Source organism: Fukomys damarensis, unplaced genomic scaffold (genome assembly GCF_012274545.1).
Source record: "Fukomys damarensis isolate Sample0158 unplaced genomic scaffold, DMR_v1.0_HiC HiC_scaffold_10, whole genome shotgun sequence".
Taxonomy (NCBI): Eukaryota; Metazoa; Chordata; class Mammalia; order Rodentia; family Bathyergidae; genus Fukomys; species Fukomys damarensis.
In genome coordinates this window covers 8,016,625-8,034,125 of record NW_022900922.1, presented here as the reverse complement: position 1 = coordinate 8,034,125, position 17,501 = coordinate 8,016,625, and the positions used below count along the sequence as shown (strand labels likewise).

Here is a 17,501-nt window from a genome sequence, read left to right as displayed (position 1 = left end):
GTCGGGCACTGCTGGACAGTGATGCAGGTGGTAGGAGAGAGGAGGGCGTGGCCATCCTCCAAGTGCCTGCCCCTCCTCAGCCTGAGCCTGCTGGCATGAAGGAAGTTGATAACTCCTGTTATGCACGGTTTAATCTGATGAAGTCTCTTGTGGGTTTTTTCCTTCCAAAAATTAGTCCTGATAACTTGTAGGTGCCATACTTACATTGTTCCTGAGGAGAACTGTAGTATAGAACTCCTGGGATAGTGGAAGTTCTTATTGTTTTGTTTCAAGGTAACAAGAGCAGATGTGGATGTTCAGCCGTATGCATTCACCACCAAGTCTCTGTTCGTCGGACACATGGATTATAAGTATCTACGTTGGCAGGTGAGTCTTGAAACAACAGACATCTCGGGTCTTGGGTTAATGGAGTCTGATGATTTCTAAAGAACATAGTGTTATTTTATAGCATAGAGTCAACTATGAACAGCAGCCTCTAGGGAGAATCCTGAAGAGGTGGGAAGAATAGATTCTCTGATATCATGAAGAACTTAAAATTTTTCCATCACTGTAAAGAAAACTGAGCTTTGGGGATGTATGTGGGCAGTTTATCTTTCTGTAATTCAGAGGAAGCTGCCAGCATGGAGTTCTGCATTCCTGATTTCATTTCAGTAGTGATGCCTCTAAGAAGCAAAATCTCTGTTTCATTTCTGTGTGCCTAGAGGTCGCACACATACTATTTAAAAGCATAAGGCTGGGCATGGTGGTGCACGCCTGTAATCCCAGCACTTGGGATGCTGAGGCAGGAGGATTGCTGTGAGTTTGAGACCAGCCTGGGCTACAAAGTGAATTCCAGAGCAGTCTGAACTACATAGTGAGACCCTGTCTCAAAATAAATAAGTAAACAAAAGCATGAAACAATCTCTTTCCACAAGTGAATTATGTTTCACTTTATATATGAAGAAAGTAATTTGTAAGACCTGGGAAAGTTTGCTGTTACTCCAGCTTTTATATTTTACAATGTCTAATGAAAAGGGGAGTCATTTTGTCTCGTCTCAAGATCATTGGCTGGTTCTTCATTGAATTCTGTCGGCTTCCTGCTTCCATTTTTGTTGCTTTTTTATTTTTTAATATACAAAGAATATGTACTTTTACTGCTTTATTTTCTCATGGTCAGTTCAGAGACCTGCATTTTATTTACTGGTTTTGTTAGGTCTGGTTTGAGTGTGTGAGAATAACTTCTGGACAAGAAGGTTGTAAATAAGTGTACTTTGTAGTAATAAAGTCTGGTTGTTAGGTTGTAGATACTCCAGGGATTTTGGATCATCCTTTAGAGGATCGGAACACCATTGAAATGCAAGCTATCACAGCCTTGGCTCACCTCCGTGCCGCAGTTTTGTACGTGATGGATTTGTCTGAGCAGTGTGGACATGGATTGAAAGAACAATTAGAGCTCTTCCAGAATATCAGACCCCTCTTTATCAACAAAGTAAGTATGCTAACTAATATTTTGTTGTTGTTGTTGTTATTGTGCCAGGGATTGAACTTGGGACCTTGTGCTTGTAAGGCAGGTGGTAGCACCAATGAGCTAAATCCCCAGCTGGTAACTGATATTTTAATATGTACATTATTCCTCCTCTGTGGGGAGAATACGTTCCAAGACCCCTGATGGGTGCCTGAAACCACAGGTATTACTTGAACAAAAGCACTGTGATGCCACAACAATTGATCGGGTAACTGAGATGATTGCTTGAATGAGTGACTGGCTGGTAGCATACAGAATCAGTACAGCGGACAAAAGGTGGCTTATGTCTTGGGTGGGATGGCATGGGACAGCATGAGATTTCACTTTACTAAGAATGGTACACAATTTACGAATTATCTCTGAAATTTTTATTTAATATTTTTAGACTGCAGATGACCTTAGGTAAATGAAGTTACAGGAAGCAAAACTAGGATAAGGGGAGATTACTGTACTCTACAGTTGGAAATAATAATTACTTTTCTTCCTTGCTAGCCTCTTATAGTTGTAGCAAACAAATGTGATGTGAAGAGAATAGCTGAACTTGCGGAAGATGATCAGGTAAATCACCTAAACATTTTAAATATTTGCTTACTAATTTTCTTCTTCTTTTTTTGGTTTTGTGAGACAGGGTCTCACTATGTAGCTGAGACTGACCTGGAACTCACTATGTAGCCCAGGCTGGCCTCGAACTCACAGCGATCCTCCTCCTGCAGTCCCCTGAGTGCTGGGATTACAGGCGTGCGCCACCACGCCCAGTTTACTAATTTTCAATTCTTAGCCATTGTTCTGGAGGACTTTCAGCACTATAATACAAGATAATATTCTCTGTGGTTCATTGACATCACAATATAAATACCTAATACACAGGTTTCCTGAGAAACATTCGTGCTTGATGGGTTGGCGAAATTGACCTTTAGAATGTGGTGACTTAAGAGACTTAAGGCTTAAGACTTAAGGCACCACTAAGTTGGTGCCTTAGAGGAAGCCAAGCACTTGGAGGTGGGCATTAACTCCTATAGGCCTCAAGGTATCGGGTACAGTATTTTCCAGGATGAATATTCATTCATAGGTGTTATCTGTTAAATAATTTTAGTTTTTCCATCCAAAGGGCTTGATGAGTGAAGAATAAAGAGAGTAGGTGGCACTAAAGAAGATTTTAAAAATAATTTATTAAATTGTGGTCAGATAGTCACACTTGAGAGTTAGACAAGCTCATTTCCAATGGAAGTGATAACCTGTGACATTGGTTACTTGCCAGCTGGGTGCTAAGGAAGTGTGGTCACCTTTTGGGGCCCACGTTTCTCTATTCACTGTATCAGTTATTGAGATGATTTCATGAAATTAGGGTGCAAGAGCATAATGGACACTTAGAGTATTAATGTTTGGTGGATGCATAGTTTGCATTTTAACGTGACAGTTATCACGGTGATGACACTTGCCAGTTGCTGTCACTCGTACAGCCACGCTCAGTGACTGGCTTACTCAGGGTCACGTGCTGCTGAGTGGCAGAACTGGTGCTCAAGCCATGGTTTTCTCTGAAGCTCCTGCTTTGGACTCCATGGTAATGGACTGCACCTTGTTCATGGGCAGCTTCAGTATCACGGCTTGGTCGTCTTCCTGTGAACCGTGGTCACGTTTACAATTAGATGTGAATGAGGTGTTTGATGGAGACTGTTTGAATCAAGTTCTTTCTTTTTATACTCATGATGATTCATCAAGTTGCTACATTTGTAAACTTTTGTTATTTTCTAAGGAATTTGGCCCATGGAAGACAAATTTTGTTTTGTTTTGTGGTTTTTGTTTGTTTTTGTTTTTGTTTTTGTTTTGGTACTGGGGATTGAACTCAGGTCCTTGAGCTTGCAAGGCAGGCCATTGAACCGCTGAGCTAAATCCCCAGCCTGCAGATATTTTTAAATATATAAAATAGCATGAAGATTTTATTTTTTAAAAATCAATCTTTTAAATCATTCAGTCTTGCCAGTTTCTGTTTTGGAATATGAAATCTTACAGAATGTTCCATAGAGCTTGAAGTTTTATTTGGCTGTAGTCTACTTCGATTTTCTCAAATGCATTTTTAAAATAGCAGAATATAGGGGGAAAAAACCTTTTAGTTATTTCTTCAAGGATTTAAAAAAACTTGTTGAAAAATTAGCATTTGTGTCCTCCATTTGCAGAACAGTACAGTTTGTTCCACAGGGAACTGAAGATCAATAATGTGTGTCGTTTTCCCTTTTGTCTTCCCAGAAAATATTTATCGACTTGCAGATTGGAGGGTTCCCTGTTATAGAGACCAGCACCCTGACTGAGGAAGGCGTTATTAAAGTTAAAACAGAGGTTAGTGCTTCCCTAAATCAGGTGACGTCAGTCATGGGGGGAAAGAACAGCTTGCTTTCTAAGAGTTCAAACTTAAAGCACTCAGACAGGAGTTGTGCATTGTAAGATGGATCCAAACAGCTCAGAGGACTTGAGCCCTGCCCCGCTTTGGTGAATGATGGCCCATAAAGAGGCATGCATATCCCTCGGAGCTGCTGGGGAGTTAGTTCTGCTTGCACCTCTTCTCCCCGGTGGAGTACCAAGCTCTGCACATACTCCAGTTCCTTATATAAAATGGTGTAATATTTTCACATAAGCTACATACACTGTTATACAGTATTTAAATAATTTCTAGATCACTTATGCCACATAATTGTAAATCATATGTGAATAGTTGCTATATTGCTATACTATATTATTTGGAGAGTAATGACAAAAAAAGTATCTGTTTAGTACAGGCACACTTTTTTTTTCAAATATTTGTGATCTGCAGTTAGTTAAGTCCATGGATGTGGAGGGCTGCATGTACTTTACAGTTTCTCTTTTTTTTGGTACCGTAGATTGAACTCAGGTCCTTGTGCTTGCTTGGCAGGCGGCAGAACCACTGAGCTAAATCCCCGGCCCTACGGTTTGCATTTAAAGAGGCAACTGTGTCTTTTGACATACTATTTCCTTACCAACTAAAGAAAAAAGAGTATTTAAAGTCCCGATCTTGGGAATGTGAGTTCTGTTCAGGTAGAACGTTTATAAATCAGATTCTTTCATAAGTCTTGACAGAGCGAGTCTTAGATATCTTTGACACAAGTATACAACATACATTGCCTTATGCTTCCTAGCAGTCCCGTCCACATCACTGCTTTCCCTCTTGCCTCCGGACATCTTGGACTCTGACTGAGCGGTTCTACTGTACATTCTCATGCTACACAGTAGCATGACTGTGACAGTGCTCAGCAGACACAGGAGCTACTTCCTTGGTTTGTTTGCATCTGCGAGTGTGAAAGCTTGTAACTCGAATGTCTCTAAGTAAGGACTTACTCTACTTTCATTAAACTTGTTCAGAAGTAGAAAGAAAAGGTTAGTCTGCAAAGCAGGAACATCTTGGGGGAGACACATCTCCTGTTTGATTTTACCTGTAATTATTTCCCACTTTGTCATGTTCTTTTTCGTTGAAAGATTAGCTGCTCAAGTTACAGGAGTCCTGGGTTAAAAGGGAGCTTTGCATCTATGTGAGGAGAGGCAGGTACGGGATACTTGCATCTGCCAGAGGGTCGCGAAGGGTAGAAATGAGGCCAGTATGGGACATGGGAGGGCTGCTTCAGGATTCTGCTTCAGGTTGGCCCTTGGCCTAGAAACAGTTGACTCTTCTTAGAGAATGAGATCTGCCCCAGCTAAAGGGAGGAGTGCGTGGGAGCTTCCAAAGCAAAACTTGTCAGTGAATAGGAATTCTTTGGAATGTGTGGCTGGGGGCTATTGTATGATTTTGTGACTCTGCACCTTCTTTTTGTACTTTACTAGGCTTGCGATAGGCTTTTGGCTCATCGAGTGGAAACCAAAATGAAAGGAAATAAAGTGAATGAAGTGCTGAACAGATTGCACTTAGCTATACCAAACAAGCGAGATGATAAGGTAAGGCTGTGTTTTGAGGACACAGTTGAGATACTATTGTTGTGTGACTGCTGCTACAAAGTTGTTACAGTAGATGCTGGCCCATATAGACAAATGAATTTTGAGTTTCTCTTTCACGATAAAGTTGTGCATGTCCACATATGGTAAGAAGTGAAAAAGAAAGCAAAGTACTATGTAAGACCTGCTTCTCATTCAGCCAGAGTTCCTGTTAACTTCTCAGCTTGTTTTTCCAGAAATAGTTCAAAATTAAATTCTTTTTAAAATTAAGCAGATGGATAAGCAGATGGAGGTGCTTTTTAAATTAGCATTTTCTTGCCATTATACGCAGTGCACAACTTTATACATGTGTATTAGTGTGTTCTTGCAAATAAATAAATTTCAAGATGTGACATTAAAAGTATTACTGTCCTTTGAAAATGCCTTTAGTTTATTTCCCGCTAACTTTTGGAGAATGCATATTTCCCTATATCATTGACAATTTCGGCCATAAACTTTTGTCAGTCTGGTATAAAGATGGCTTCATTGTTAGGTATTTTCTGTGTAAAGATGAGTGCGCTTGAGGCCTGGGGATGTAGCTTAGTGGCACTGTGCCTGTCTGACAAGTGCAAGGTCCAGTGTTCAATCCCCAATGCCACAAAAAAAAAAAAAGATGAGTGCATTATATACTTGTTGGCTTTTTCATCAAATTATCTTTTTCTCATTGATCTGCATTTTTTTTAATCAAAGATTGACTATTTTAAAAAATATATTTGTGGAAATATATATAAGTGTAAAGGGTAGGGGAAAGGAAATAAGGGAAAAGAAAAAATATGAGAAAATGGAAACAAAGTCTTTGTAAATAGGGAAGGGAGGAGGGGGTGAAGGAAGGGCAGGGGTATTAGGGAAAAAATGAGAACCAAGACCTGTCATATAAAGGTACAAGATCCCAATGAAGAGTGTAACTGTATTGTATACCTAAAATGTACCAATAAACTCAATGAGAAAAAAAAAAAATATGAGAAAATGGAAACAAAGTCTTTGTAAATAGGGAAGGGAGGAGGGGTTGAAGGGAGGGCAGGGATATGGAGAAAAATGAGAACCAAGACCTGTCATATAAAGGTACAAGATCCCAATGAAGAGTGTAACTGTATTGTATACCTAAAATGTACCAATAAACCAAATGAGGGGGGGAAATATATATATATATTTGTGGGACTTTAAGTAGCTTAAATTTTGAGACTACCTTAACTGGGTTACTTTTTTCATCCTAACCAAACACCTGTGCAGCAACCCAGTGTAGCAGCTGACTCCATGGCACTTTGGCTTTGAAATTATTCAGTTTAGGCCTGGGGATTTATTAGCTCAGTGGTGCCGCCACCTGCCTCGTGAGCAAAAGGTCCCAAGTTCGATCTCTGGTAGCAAAAAAGAAATTATTCAGCTTATAGAATATACCTCTCATCTAGGCTCTGCTGCTTAGCACTGTGATTACAGCTCAGAGGACAAGAAGTTCTTGAGAGACCATAAACCCAAATAAACCTTAAGCTGTAGACTTGGTTCTGATCTAAGTTGAGCTTCTGACCTGCAGCTTCCCCACTACGTCAGGAACTCCCTGAATCTGGTTCTTTGAGAGATGCAGCACATGTGGGTGCTGTGGGCTACAAAATTGGGGTTGTCATGCTCCAGGTTGGTTTCCAGATAGGACTTGAGGGAAGAGCTGCCCAAAGGTAGATAGCAGCTCTCTCAGTGTTGTTGAATCTTAGTCTCTAATTTTTTTTTTTTTTTTTTTGGTACCAGGGATTGAACTCGGGATCTTGCACTTACAAGGCAGGGGACAGAACCACTGAGCTAAATCCTTAGTGTCTCTAATTTTTTCAAGTTGTGTAATTTAGGAGGTAGACTGCTAGCAAAGAACATTTTTGTTTTGTTTTTGGTTTTGTTTTGGTATCAGGGATTGAATTTGGGACCTTGAGCTTGCAAGGCAGGAGGTGGAACCACTGAGCTAAATCACTGGGCTACACAAAGAACTTTTTTTTAAAAATTTGAATCTGATAGAGGTGAAAAACCTCATTGATGAAGTTTAGACTATATAGCATCCTGAAAGTTAGATTATATATCTATCCATTATTTTTGGGTTGTTTTTGTTTTTGTTTTGAGACGGTCTCACTATGTCGTTGAGACTGACCTGGAACTCACTGTGTAGCCCAGGCTGGGTCGAACTCACAGCGATCCTCCTGCCTCAGCCTCCCGGTGCTGGGATTATAGGTGTGTGCCACCATGCCCAGCCTACCCATTATTAATAAAAGTAGAATTCCCACATGTGCCATTTTAAGCTGTTGAATTTTACCAGCAAAGTCTTCAGAAGGTGGGGGTGCTATCAAAAAGCAGAACATTTCTATGTATAAATGGGCCCCCCTTCTTATAGCAAAATATATTAAACCTATTCATGTATTTCCTTTATTGCTTCTGGATTTTGTGTCATTCATAAGAAAAGGCATACTTTCCATTCCAGAACTATTTTTAAAATATCTTTTTCTTTAATATATGGCTTTTGTTTTGTTTTCTTTTTTCCTCTTTTTGGATAAAAATCTGTGCTGTGTATCTTTTCCTTGAATTCTCATATACACTTGGATTTATGTCTGATTTCTCAAATGGATACAATTTGCCGTTATTTCTTGTTTGACTTTGTTCTTAAAAATTTTTTCTTGAGAATTTCAAAATTTATTTTTTCTTAATGTACAATTGGTTTGCGGGGTCCTCTGGGCCTCCTTTCCCAAACCTACACCCCCTGAAATAATGTTGGTTTTTAAATGGTCTGTGAAATGGTTTTGTAGTTCTCTCGCAGACAAAATATTGCTTCTAGCTTTCCTGATTTTTTAAAGATTCTTTCACATTCAGCAGGGCATTTCACATAAATATTTTAATGATCTCTTCTTAGGAGAGGCCCCCCTTCATCCCGGAAGGAGTACTGGCACGAAAGAAGAGAATGGAAATTGGGGAGCCCAAGAAGAGAAGGGTGTGTTGCTGTAACTCCCAGTCCAGTTTTCTTGTGGAGAGGGGAGCAGAAGGGTGGTGGGGGCACTGGACACAAGATGAGCATCCCCGGTGCTGGCTCTGTTAGGTTTGGGGAATATAGCAGTGAATCCCTAATAAAAGTCTCTACCCTTCATGAAGTGTTTCAGCTGGTAGTAGATTGCAGTGAATGAAATGCATAAGATATGTAGTCCAGCAGATGACCAAAAATAGCTTTCCAGCTAGATGTAGTAGCTGAACCTCACAGTTACTGAAAGGATTGAAAAATTATTTCACTGCAACAGGGAGGGGGCAAAACCATTTTTTGGCTTAAAAGGTAAAATAAAGCTTTTTTTTTCTTTCCCCATTGCAGGAACGAGATCTTGAGCTGGAAATGGGAGATGATTATATTTTGGACCTTCAGAGTAAGAGCTCGCCTGTCGTAGATGTTTTAAATGCCAGTTACATGTGAAATGTCTTTTGCCACATATTTGTCCTTTGGGGGGTGTTGATACAGGGTCTTGCTATGTAGTTCAGGCTGCCCTTGAACTCTGTATCCTGGCTGGCCTCAAACTCATGGTAATCCTTCTGCTTCAGCCTCCTAAGTGCTGGGATTATAGGTGTGCACCACCACTCCCAGCACTAAATTTTAATTTCTTGAGGATTAGAAGTTAGGTACTATTAGGGCTCTAAAAGTTTTTCCTTCCAGGTCATCACTGTTTTTAGATGAGTACATTAGTTTTATATTTTGGAAACATGTAAATGTTGGTCAGTGCTGATCTTGTTAGTAATTTATGTAGTGTTGAACATAGGTTCTACAATTTTTGTAGAATGATAGCTTGGCAAAAGTTTTAACTCACTTTGGACACATTGTACTTGAAGATACTAGAAACTACTATAACATAACTTTTTTTTAAATTTCAGAATACTGGGATTTAATGAATTCATCCGAAAAGTATGATAAGATACCAGAGATCTGGGAAGGCCATAATGTAGCTGATTATATTGATCCTGCTATCATGAAGGTCTGTGTTGCTTTTTTCCCCCCTTTTTGATGTGGCTATTTTAAGATACATGCCAACTCTTTGGTAATCTTTTGCCTTTTCATTTTCCTGTACCCTGACACTGATGCAAATGCCCTATCCCATTCTACACTCACTCAGAGACATCACCGCCCTTCTGCCACCCCTGCACTGCCTGGTCCCACAGACATCCAGGGCCCTTTCATTGGCTCTTACAGGCTGAGTTTCAGTAGAGGTGGCATTGGTGCCACCTTGCGGATGCTGATCTCTTTGCCATATTTCCCTCTGCCAGTCCAGTGGGTGATGCCACATTATGGGTTGTGAGCTCTGTGCTCCAGGTTTTTATCCATATTCCACTGATTTTTCATTCTGAGCTGGAGGCTCTGCCTGTTCTCAGTTGCGTTCTTCTCTGGGGCTTCACTCCATCGCTGACACCCTTCTGCTGCCTCAGTCCCCTTTCTCTGCTTACTCTTAGATAAATGTCTACAGATTTTTCTCATTTTTTAAAAAAATATTTTTCTTTATTTGATATCCTGTTTTTCTCTCCTCAGACCTTTTGAAAAAAATACTTTATACAGTATTTGTGTCTGCATTTCCTCATTTTTCTAATGTTCAGTTCCTAAATGTCCTGCCTACTTGAGGTTTCACACCCTGTATCTCAAAATTCCTGTCTGGAAGTTGAGCTGGGTAGCAGTAATGTGATTTGTTTGTTTTTTCGTTTTTCCATTGAGTTTATTGGCACTTTTTAAGTATACAGTACAGTTACACTCATCATTGGGATCTTGTACCTTTACATGACAGGTCTTGGGTCTCATTTTTCCCCCATATCCCTGCCTTCCCTTCACACCCTCCACCCTTCCCTATTTACAATGACTTTGTTTCCAGTTTTCTTTCTCATATTTTTTCTTTTCCCTTAAAGTATACAGTAGTTACACTCATCATTGGGATCTTGTACCTTTACATGACAGGTCTTGGGTCTCATTTTTCCCCCATATCCCTGCCTTCCCTTCACACCCTCCACCCTTCCCTATTTACAATGACTTTGTTTCCAGTTTTCTTTCTCATATTTTTTCTTTTCCCTTATTTCCTTTCCCCTACCCTTCCCACTTCCCCTAGTATGTTGTGATTTGAGTGCTCAGTGAATGAACCTAAATGTCAGCTTGCTTATTCTGTGTTCCTGCTGTTCCTTTACAAATTGTCCTTGTCTTCTACCATCTTGTTTTCATTCCGTGTGCCTTTTCCAAGTTGATCTCCCGGCTTTTCCATTCTTTTCCCCTTTGTGTTCTGTCTGCACCCCAGAGTTGAGATATTGTGACTCCTTTCCTTAAACTCTTCAGCTCTGCTTCATGCATTCATCTCTGCTTGTGCCACACTCGCTTTTCCTGGCACAAGACAGGATGGCCTGTGGAAGGCCTGGACCAGCCCTTCCCAGCCTCACTTGCTGTGTGCTTTTCGCCAAGGTCAGGACAGGGGCACATCGCCCCCTGGAGCTCCTGTCTAGGTTGGTTTGGTAGGGTATAATATATGTGCATGTATTTTTTAAAATTGAATTTTTATCTTACTAACTTTGTAGCCAGAGAGGTTGTGTGTGGTATGGTATCAAAATGGATCAGTGAGCATTATACAAGTTCATGTCATGCTTCTTCCAGAAGTGCTAGCAGTGAGGAAAGTGTTCTCCGCAAGCTTTAGTGTTGCAGTTTGTTTTAAAGAAACAATGGCACAGAACAGTACTGACATGCTGTCAGTGTGTTTATGCAGTCTCCGTTTTCCTCCCAGAATCTGTTTTTTTTTTTTTTCCTTCTGTGAAATAGGTCTGTAACAGACTGGGCCAACTGTGTTGTAATCAGGTTATGATTCCCATAAACATGTTGTCACACCTGCACTCAGAAGTTTTTCCTTTGTTCATTTTGTTTAATTATGGCTATGTTTTGAAGAAATTGGAAGAATTAGAAAAAGAAGAAGAATTAAGAACAGCTGCTGGAGAGTATGACAGTGAATCTGAAAGTGAAGATGAAGAAATGGTGGAAATCCGACAGTTGGCAAAACAAATCAGAGAAAAAAAGAAATTGAAAATTCTGCAATCCAAGGAAAAGAACACTCAAGGACCTAGGATGCCTCGAACTGCTAAGAAGGCAAGTTTTATGTCATACCAGAGAAGCATGGCCTGTTCTTTATATATTGGATTCTTGTGTAAATCATTTAAATGGTCCATTTCAACCCATTTGTGGTCCTAAGATTGCAGATGCTCTGATTGCAGAGTGGTTTGCCTCGATCTGCTATTATTCTTTTTCTTGGTGGCTTTCAGCTTCAAGTTCTGTAGTAATCTAAACCTTAATCATTTTGTAATTGTACATGTTAAAATGGTTAATTTATGGTCCAGAATTGTAAAGCCATCAATTAGCATTTTCTTTTACTTTCATTTTTATATTAATGAGAACTCTTTATTTTTTGTAATTTATAGAAACCCAATCCAATCTAACTTAAACCCCAAAGAGAATTTATTGGCCCTTGTGACTGGTTAGGATGGGAAAGTCGCACTTTAGACATGAATGGATCCGACAGTGTTGGGTTCCTCCTAATTCTCAGCTCTGTCCCTGTTGGGATGACATTTTCCTTGGTCTTATCTAGGTGGCATGTCACGCCCACGTCACTCGCCCATTCCTGTAGTCATGACAGGGTCTTGTGATTGTTGCCTTGGACCACACAAAGCCGGAAGGCAGTTCCACAAGGACAGCATGGAGGGCAGTTGCAATGTAATAGAAAAGGAAGAAAAATAATTTGACATTATAGACACCTTTCAGTGGGTATTCATGTGTTTGAAAATAATGTTTTCATATTGACAGACTTGGGCATTTTTATATTGCTCTTGATGGTACCCAGCGATCTCTGGAAGATACTCATATAATGATTCTGTCTTAGGGTATGTCGCTAACCTCAGCCTTAGTATCTTGTCTATACCATGGAAACAATCACTGTCTTACCCCCTGGGTTTTTTGAAGACTGAAAGGATATAAAGTATGTGTTATTACAGCAGGTATTGCTCAGTTAGTGTTACTTTTTGTGGGATTTTTTTTTTCTTTTTATTGAGTTTATTGGTACAATCTAGGTATACAATACAGTTACATTCATTATTGGGATCCTGTACCTTTGCATAATAGGTCTTGATTCTCATTTTTTCCCCTTGTCCCTGCCCTCCCTTCACCCTCTCCTCCCCTCTTGTGGGATTTAATTGAATTCTCCAGTGCCATGAAGGTGATCTCAAGTAAAAATAAGTGGTAATCAGTCATTGTAAAGAGTCTAATCAGAAGATAAAAAGGAAAACCACACTTTTTCCTATTATATGCTCATGATATAGATCACTTCTGTGAGATAAAAACTATTTTAAGGGACAGAAACAGCGAGATGAAGCAGAAAATAGGGAGAGATCCAGAAGGGTCTTGAGGGCAGAAATTTGTTTCCTGTGGATTTGGTGTACACCACCCCTCGCTGTTCATAGCTGAGTTTTGTTCACTTTTCTGCAAGCCTGTGCATGTGCATTTTTCCACAGTTTTTTCATACCTGTCCTTTTGGGTTTTTATAGAGACTTCATTACATGAACATGATTGAAATATGGACAGCTTCTTAGAAATGTGATTGGGCAAAAGGGTCTGAACAAATGCTAACATGAAAGGCAAGGAAAGATCAGAATACATTTTTATTTTTTATGACCTTCCGTGGGGAGGTCAAAGAAAGTTCCTCCTTTCTTTAGGGAGAAAATGAATAAATAAAAGGGCAGGAAGAAATTAGTTTTTGCTTTCTGAGTCTTTTGAAGCACCCATTTTGTAACAAATCCTCCTCTGTCACTCAGAAGTTGCTTCAGGAACAGAGCACTAAAGGCCTCATTGTTCTAATCATTTAGGAAATAACAAGGGCTGTGGGAGTAATGAACTAGGAACTCTGGATGGAAACCAGAATATATATTGTAGTATGGTGGACCTCAGTTTTATGAAAAGTTTATTTGACAATTTTGGGAAGATGGTTGTGTTTGTGTGGGGAAGATGGCCGTGGTGATGTGGTCACACTTTGTGTGATGCGGAGTTTGTGAATGTAATCAAAATTTTGCAAGATGCTTTTATTTGCAAACAGAAGCTTACTCTGTCACATGTATACTTTCCCTTGATTTAAAAAGATTTTTTCATCAAACTAATTTGGCTTAAAACAACTTTTATTTTCAGGTTCAGCGGACAGTTTTGGAAAATGAGATGCGAGGTCTTGGTATTGACATGGATGATAAAGACAATGTAAGTGCCCAGGGATGGTTTCAGATGCAGTAGCACTTTGCTTAATTACTAGGACATGTTCCGAGAACTCTGTCATTAAATTATTTGGTCATGCAGACATTGCAGTGTGTACTTATACAGACCTAAGTGACGTAGCCCACTGCACACTTAGACTCTACAACCCACGCACATGGTATTCCCTGTTGCTTTAGGGCCACTGAAATCAACATGAGATTAATCAGGCCATTAAGAAAATGATTCATAAAGATGCAGTAAACATGAGATGTAGTGGCTGCTGCTTTTCATGTTCTTACTATTTTCTTAAAATAGATTCTCAGAAATTGATTTAATCAAATTCAAAGGACAACGTTGTATTAAAGTTTCTTTCAAAAAAGGCTAGGATAATTTAAATTTAAACAATGTTTTAGAGTACAGTGGTACCTCTGTTCACAAGTGCTTTTGTTTGCAAAGGATTTGGTGCAAACAAAATTTTTTGTTTGCAAATTCTACATTTGGTGACAAACACGACTGTGGCCATCTTTCAGGAACAAATGCAAATGTGGGCATCTTTTCCAAAATCATGGATCAAATTAAGGTCATGAACTAAGGTGCCACTGTACCTATTTGATTGTTAAACTCAAGCTTACTGTTACCTTTATGTGGTTGGATATAACTTTTTTAATCAAAACCAAAGTCTTGGCAAGACTTTTTGAAGTATTATTTTACAAAGAAAATAGCCAAAAGTGAGCATGGTTGAGGGGCTTATTTAAAGCCTTGTGACCAGCACAAGCGAGAATCTGACTATTCAACCTGTTCTCATAGAAAAGCAGTTTGCGTGTCTTTTAAACTTCAAGTTGACTTTCTGATAATCGTCTCTTTGTGGTCAGATATATATTTATTTGCAAAATGGAGGAGTAAGGAAGAGATTATTTTGTAGGTCTGAAATGTAAATCATTGTGCTAAATATAATGATCATCTTTGTAACATAAAACACTGTTAATGTTAAGAGCATTTACCAGGGCCAGGGATGTAGTTCAGTGGCACCATGCGTGCCTAGCAAGCACCAGTTCCTGAGTTTGATCCCCAGTGCTCCCCCCCAAAAAAAGAATATTTACCAGTAATTATGTGAAATTAATTATGTGTATCTTAAAGATCTTTCATTCTTGTAATAATGGTTCTTCACACTCCTAACTGTCCTTGCCCCTTGTTGGAGTACTTTTGATTGTCCCTGGACCTGGAAGCAGGGCAGGAATCTTGAGCTCTGAAGATTGCTTTCTGTGCATTTTAGGCCCATTATGCAGTCCAGGCAAGAAGGTCTCGGAGTGTCACTAGGAAAAGAAAGCGGGAAGAATCTGTCCCACCCACTTCAGTAGCCCGGAGTCGGAGTTGCTCGCGAACTCCACGTGATGTTTCTGGTCTTCGGGATGTAAAGGTGAGTTTCTGCGGTATGTAGCACAGTGGACCCTCGAGTGAACAACCATCCTGACAAACGAACAACTTGGGTTACAGCTGGAGTTTTAGTTTTTACTTATGAACAAAGTCTTGAGCTACAACCCAAATGCTGGCTGCTTGTGCTCCCAGATGATCTCAGATACAGATTGAACCCTTGCTTAAAAATTAATTTTATTGGTACATTTAAGGTAAACAATACATTCATCATTGGGATCTTGTACCTTTACATGACAGGTCTTGGTTCTTATTTTCCCCCATTCCCCTGCCCTCCACCCCTCCCTATCTACAAAGACTTTGTTTCCATTATTTTTCATTTTCTCATATTAATTGCATTCCTTTCTTTCCTTTCCCCTACCCCTCCTGTTTCCTCTTCTTCTTTGTCCCTTTTCTTCCTATTAACCCTTTCTTCTGGAAGGAACGTGATAACATCCTTTCCTGTGTATAGGGTTACTTGAGAAATTCTGTCCAGTGTCTCTAAGGATACTGAGATCTGCCTATATACAGGAGAAAGACTTTGAAGGCTGTGAGGAGAACACCGAGCCTTTGCTTGACCAAGTTGGGTTATAACCAGCCCTCAGAAATGAAATGAATTTGTAAATCAAGGGTCCACTGTATAAGAAAATAAAGAGTCTCTAGTGTGTATTTATACAAGAGCTCAGAGCAAGCTCCGAGCAACCAACAGTTGTGGATTTGGGAGGCAGGACCTATTGGCAGGGGGTTATCTGTACCAACTAATTTCTAATCCAAACCCTAATTTCTCGGTATCCTTTAGAGGAGAACCTGGGCCAGGATGGTCCATTCCCGATGCTCTCACTTTTTTGGAGAGTGGACAAAAACAGGTTCTCATGAAGTCCCAGCAGTCTGAGGATAGGTCCGCCTGTTTAGGGGAGTGAGAGTGCTTGGAAATAGCCCCTTGACACCCAGAGGCCTCAGTTCTGGAGAGCTCATGGAGCTCTGCTCAAAGGGAAGTATTCCGGTTGATCTTCTTCATGTCATTATGGAGACCACACCCCCCACCCCCTTCCCCCTCAGATGATAGCTTGGTCACTGTCTAATCATTTGTTGTGTTTTTTGATAGACAGTAGACGTCCATAGTCTCTGGCCAAAAGATTTTTTTAATAAAAATTTTTTCAGCATTTTGAAGATTAAGGTGTAGGAGAAAGTCCATATATAAACAGGCAAGCAGTCTGCTTTATAGACACTTGAGTTTTTCATTCTAGTATGCCAATTCTATCTGGAAATCTGCGCTTTAATGTTGACATCGTGTCAGATGTGAGTAATATATTCTCATGGGCCTGAGTTTCCCAGTGTTAGTTTGTGTAAGGAGTTGGAAGAGATATACTGTAATCTTCTAAAATGTAGTTTTAGATATTAAACTAAGGAAAAACAGTGAATGAGACTTGGGTGTTACAGAACAGACCTGCTGTAACAAAGCATGTGGTGGAAACTTGATTTTCCCTAATTAACTTTATTTTCTTCCCATCTACAGATGGTGAAAAAAGCCAAGACTATGATGAAGAATGCTCAGAAGAAGATGAATCGTTTGGGGAGGAAAGGGGAGGCAGATAGACATGTGTTTGATATGAAGCCCAAGCACTTATTGTCTGGAAAGAGGAAAGCTGGTAAAAAAGACAGAAGATAGTGTCTTTTTCAGTGACATGATTTGGCTAGACTGGCTCATTTGGTATGGTTTCATAAAACTAGAATACTAATTTATTAACTGAAAAAACAATGGAAATAGCTAAAGTGTTTGTTGCTGAAAATGGTGATTGACCCTGTAGAGGTTTGCATAATAGTACAAATATTTTACAACATTGATTCATATTTCAAACTGAAAGATTTATTGGAATGACTGTGGTTTTTGATAGAGAAAGGACTTTGGAAGAGGTAGCTTTGGTTTATCATGCATGAATGGCAATTTTTTAAATGAAGAAGACATCTTCACCTTGTGGCATGTGCAGAACGCTGCCAGCTCTGACCTGCAGGCTCAAGAGTGTGTTAGGACCCTGTGCTTAAAATATTCTCTAATTATTTTCTAGTCCTTTTGTACAATATATTGTTATAATCTTTCTGCAACTATTTTTACCCAAAATAAATCTCCAGAGAAAAATCGTTTTGATATACTGAAGTTTTTGATGGCTTTTTTTTTTTTTTCTTCTTGTTTTAATTACAAATCAATATTGTTTTGGCCAAGTGAGAAAGGGGAACAAGATAGAACATATATTTTTGAAGCAAAAGTACTTTTGGGGAATAAAGTGCCTAAGATATTGCAGCACTTAAATGGGGCACCTTCTGTTTTTGTAGACCATTGTTGAAAATTACGCATTCAGTAAAACA

At 39.6% G+C, this 17,501-nt stretch overlaps 1 protein-coding gene across 1 annotated transcript in view; it reads left to right on the top strand.

Annotated features, from left to right (window-relative positions):
* Gtpbp4 (GTP binding protein 4) overlaps positions 1 to 17,501 on the top strand; it is a 27,380-nt gene extending 9,879 nt beyond the window's left edge. Inside the window, exons 6-17 of the mRNA XM_010615739.3 lie at positions 274 to 366; positions 1,277 to 1,468; positions 1,997 to 2,062; positions 3,749 to 3,838; positions 5,333 to 5,443; positions 8,358 to 8,435; positions 8,805 to 8,856; positions 9,356 to 9,456; positions 11,388 to 11,585; positions 13,668 to 13,733; positions 15,001 to 15,144; positions 16,654 to 17,501. Of these exons, the coding sequence (XP_010614041.1) occupies positions 274 to 366; positions 1,277 to 1,468; positions 1,997 to 2,062; positions 3,749 to 3,838; positions 5,333 to 5,443; positions 8,358 to 8,435; positions 8,805 to 8,856; positions 9,356 to 9,456; positions 11,388 to 11,585; positions 13,668 to 13,733; positions 15,001 to 15,144; positions 16,654 to 16,806 (1,344 nt within the window). The 3' untranslated portion in view covers positions 16,807 to 17,501. The remainder of the gene's footprint in view (positions 1 to 273; positions 367 to 1,276; positions 1,469 to 1,996; positions 2,063 to 3,748; positions 3,839 to 5,332; positions 5,444 to 8,357; positions 8,436 to 8,804; positions 8,857 to 9,355; positions 9,457 to 11,387; positions 11,586 to 13,667; positions 13,734 to 15,000; positions 15,145 to 16,653) is intronic.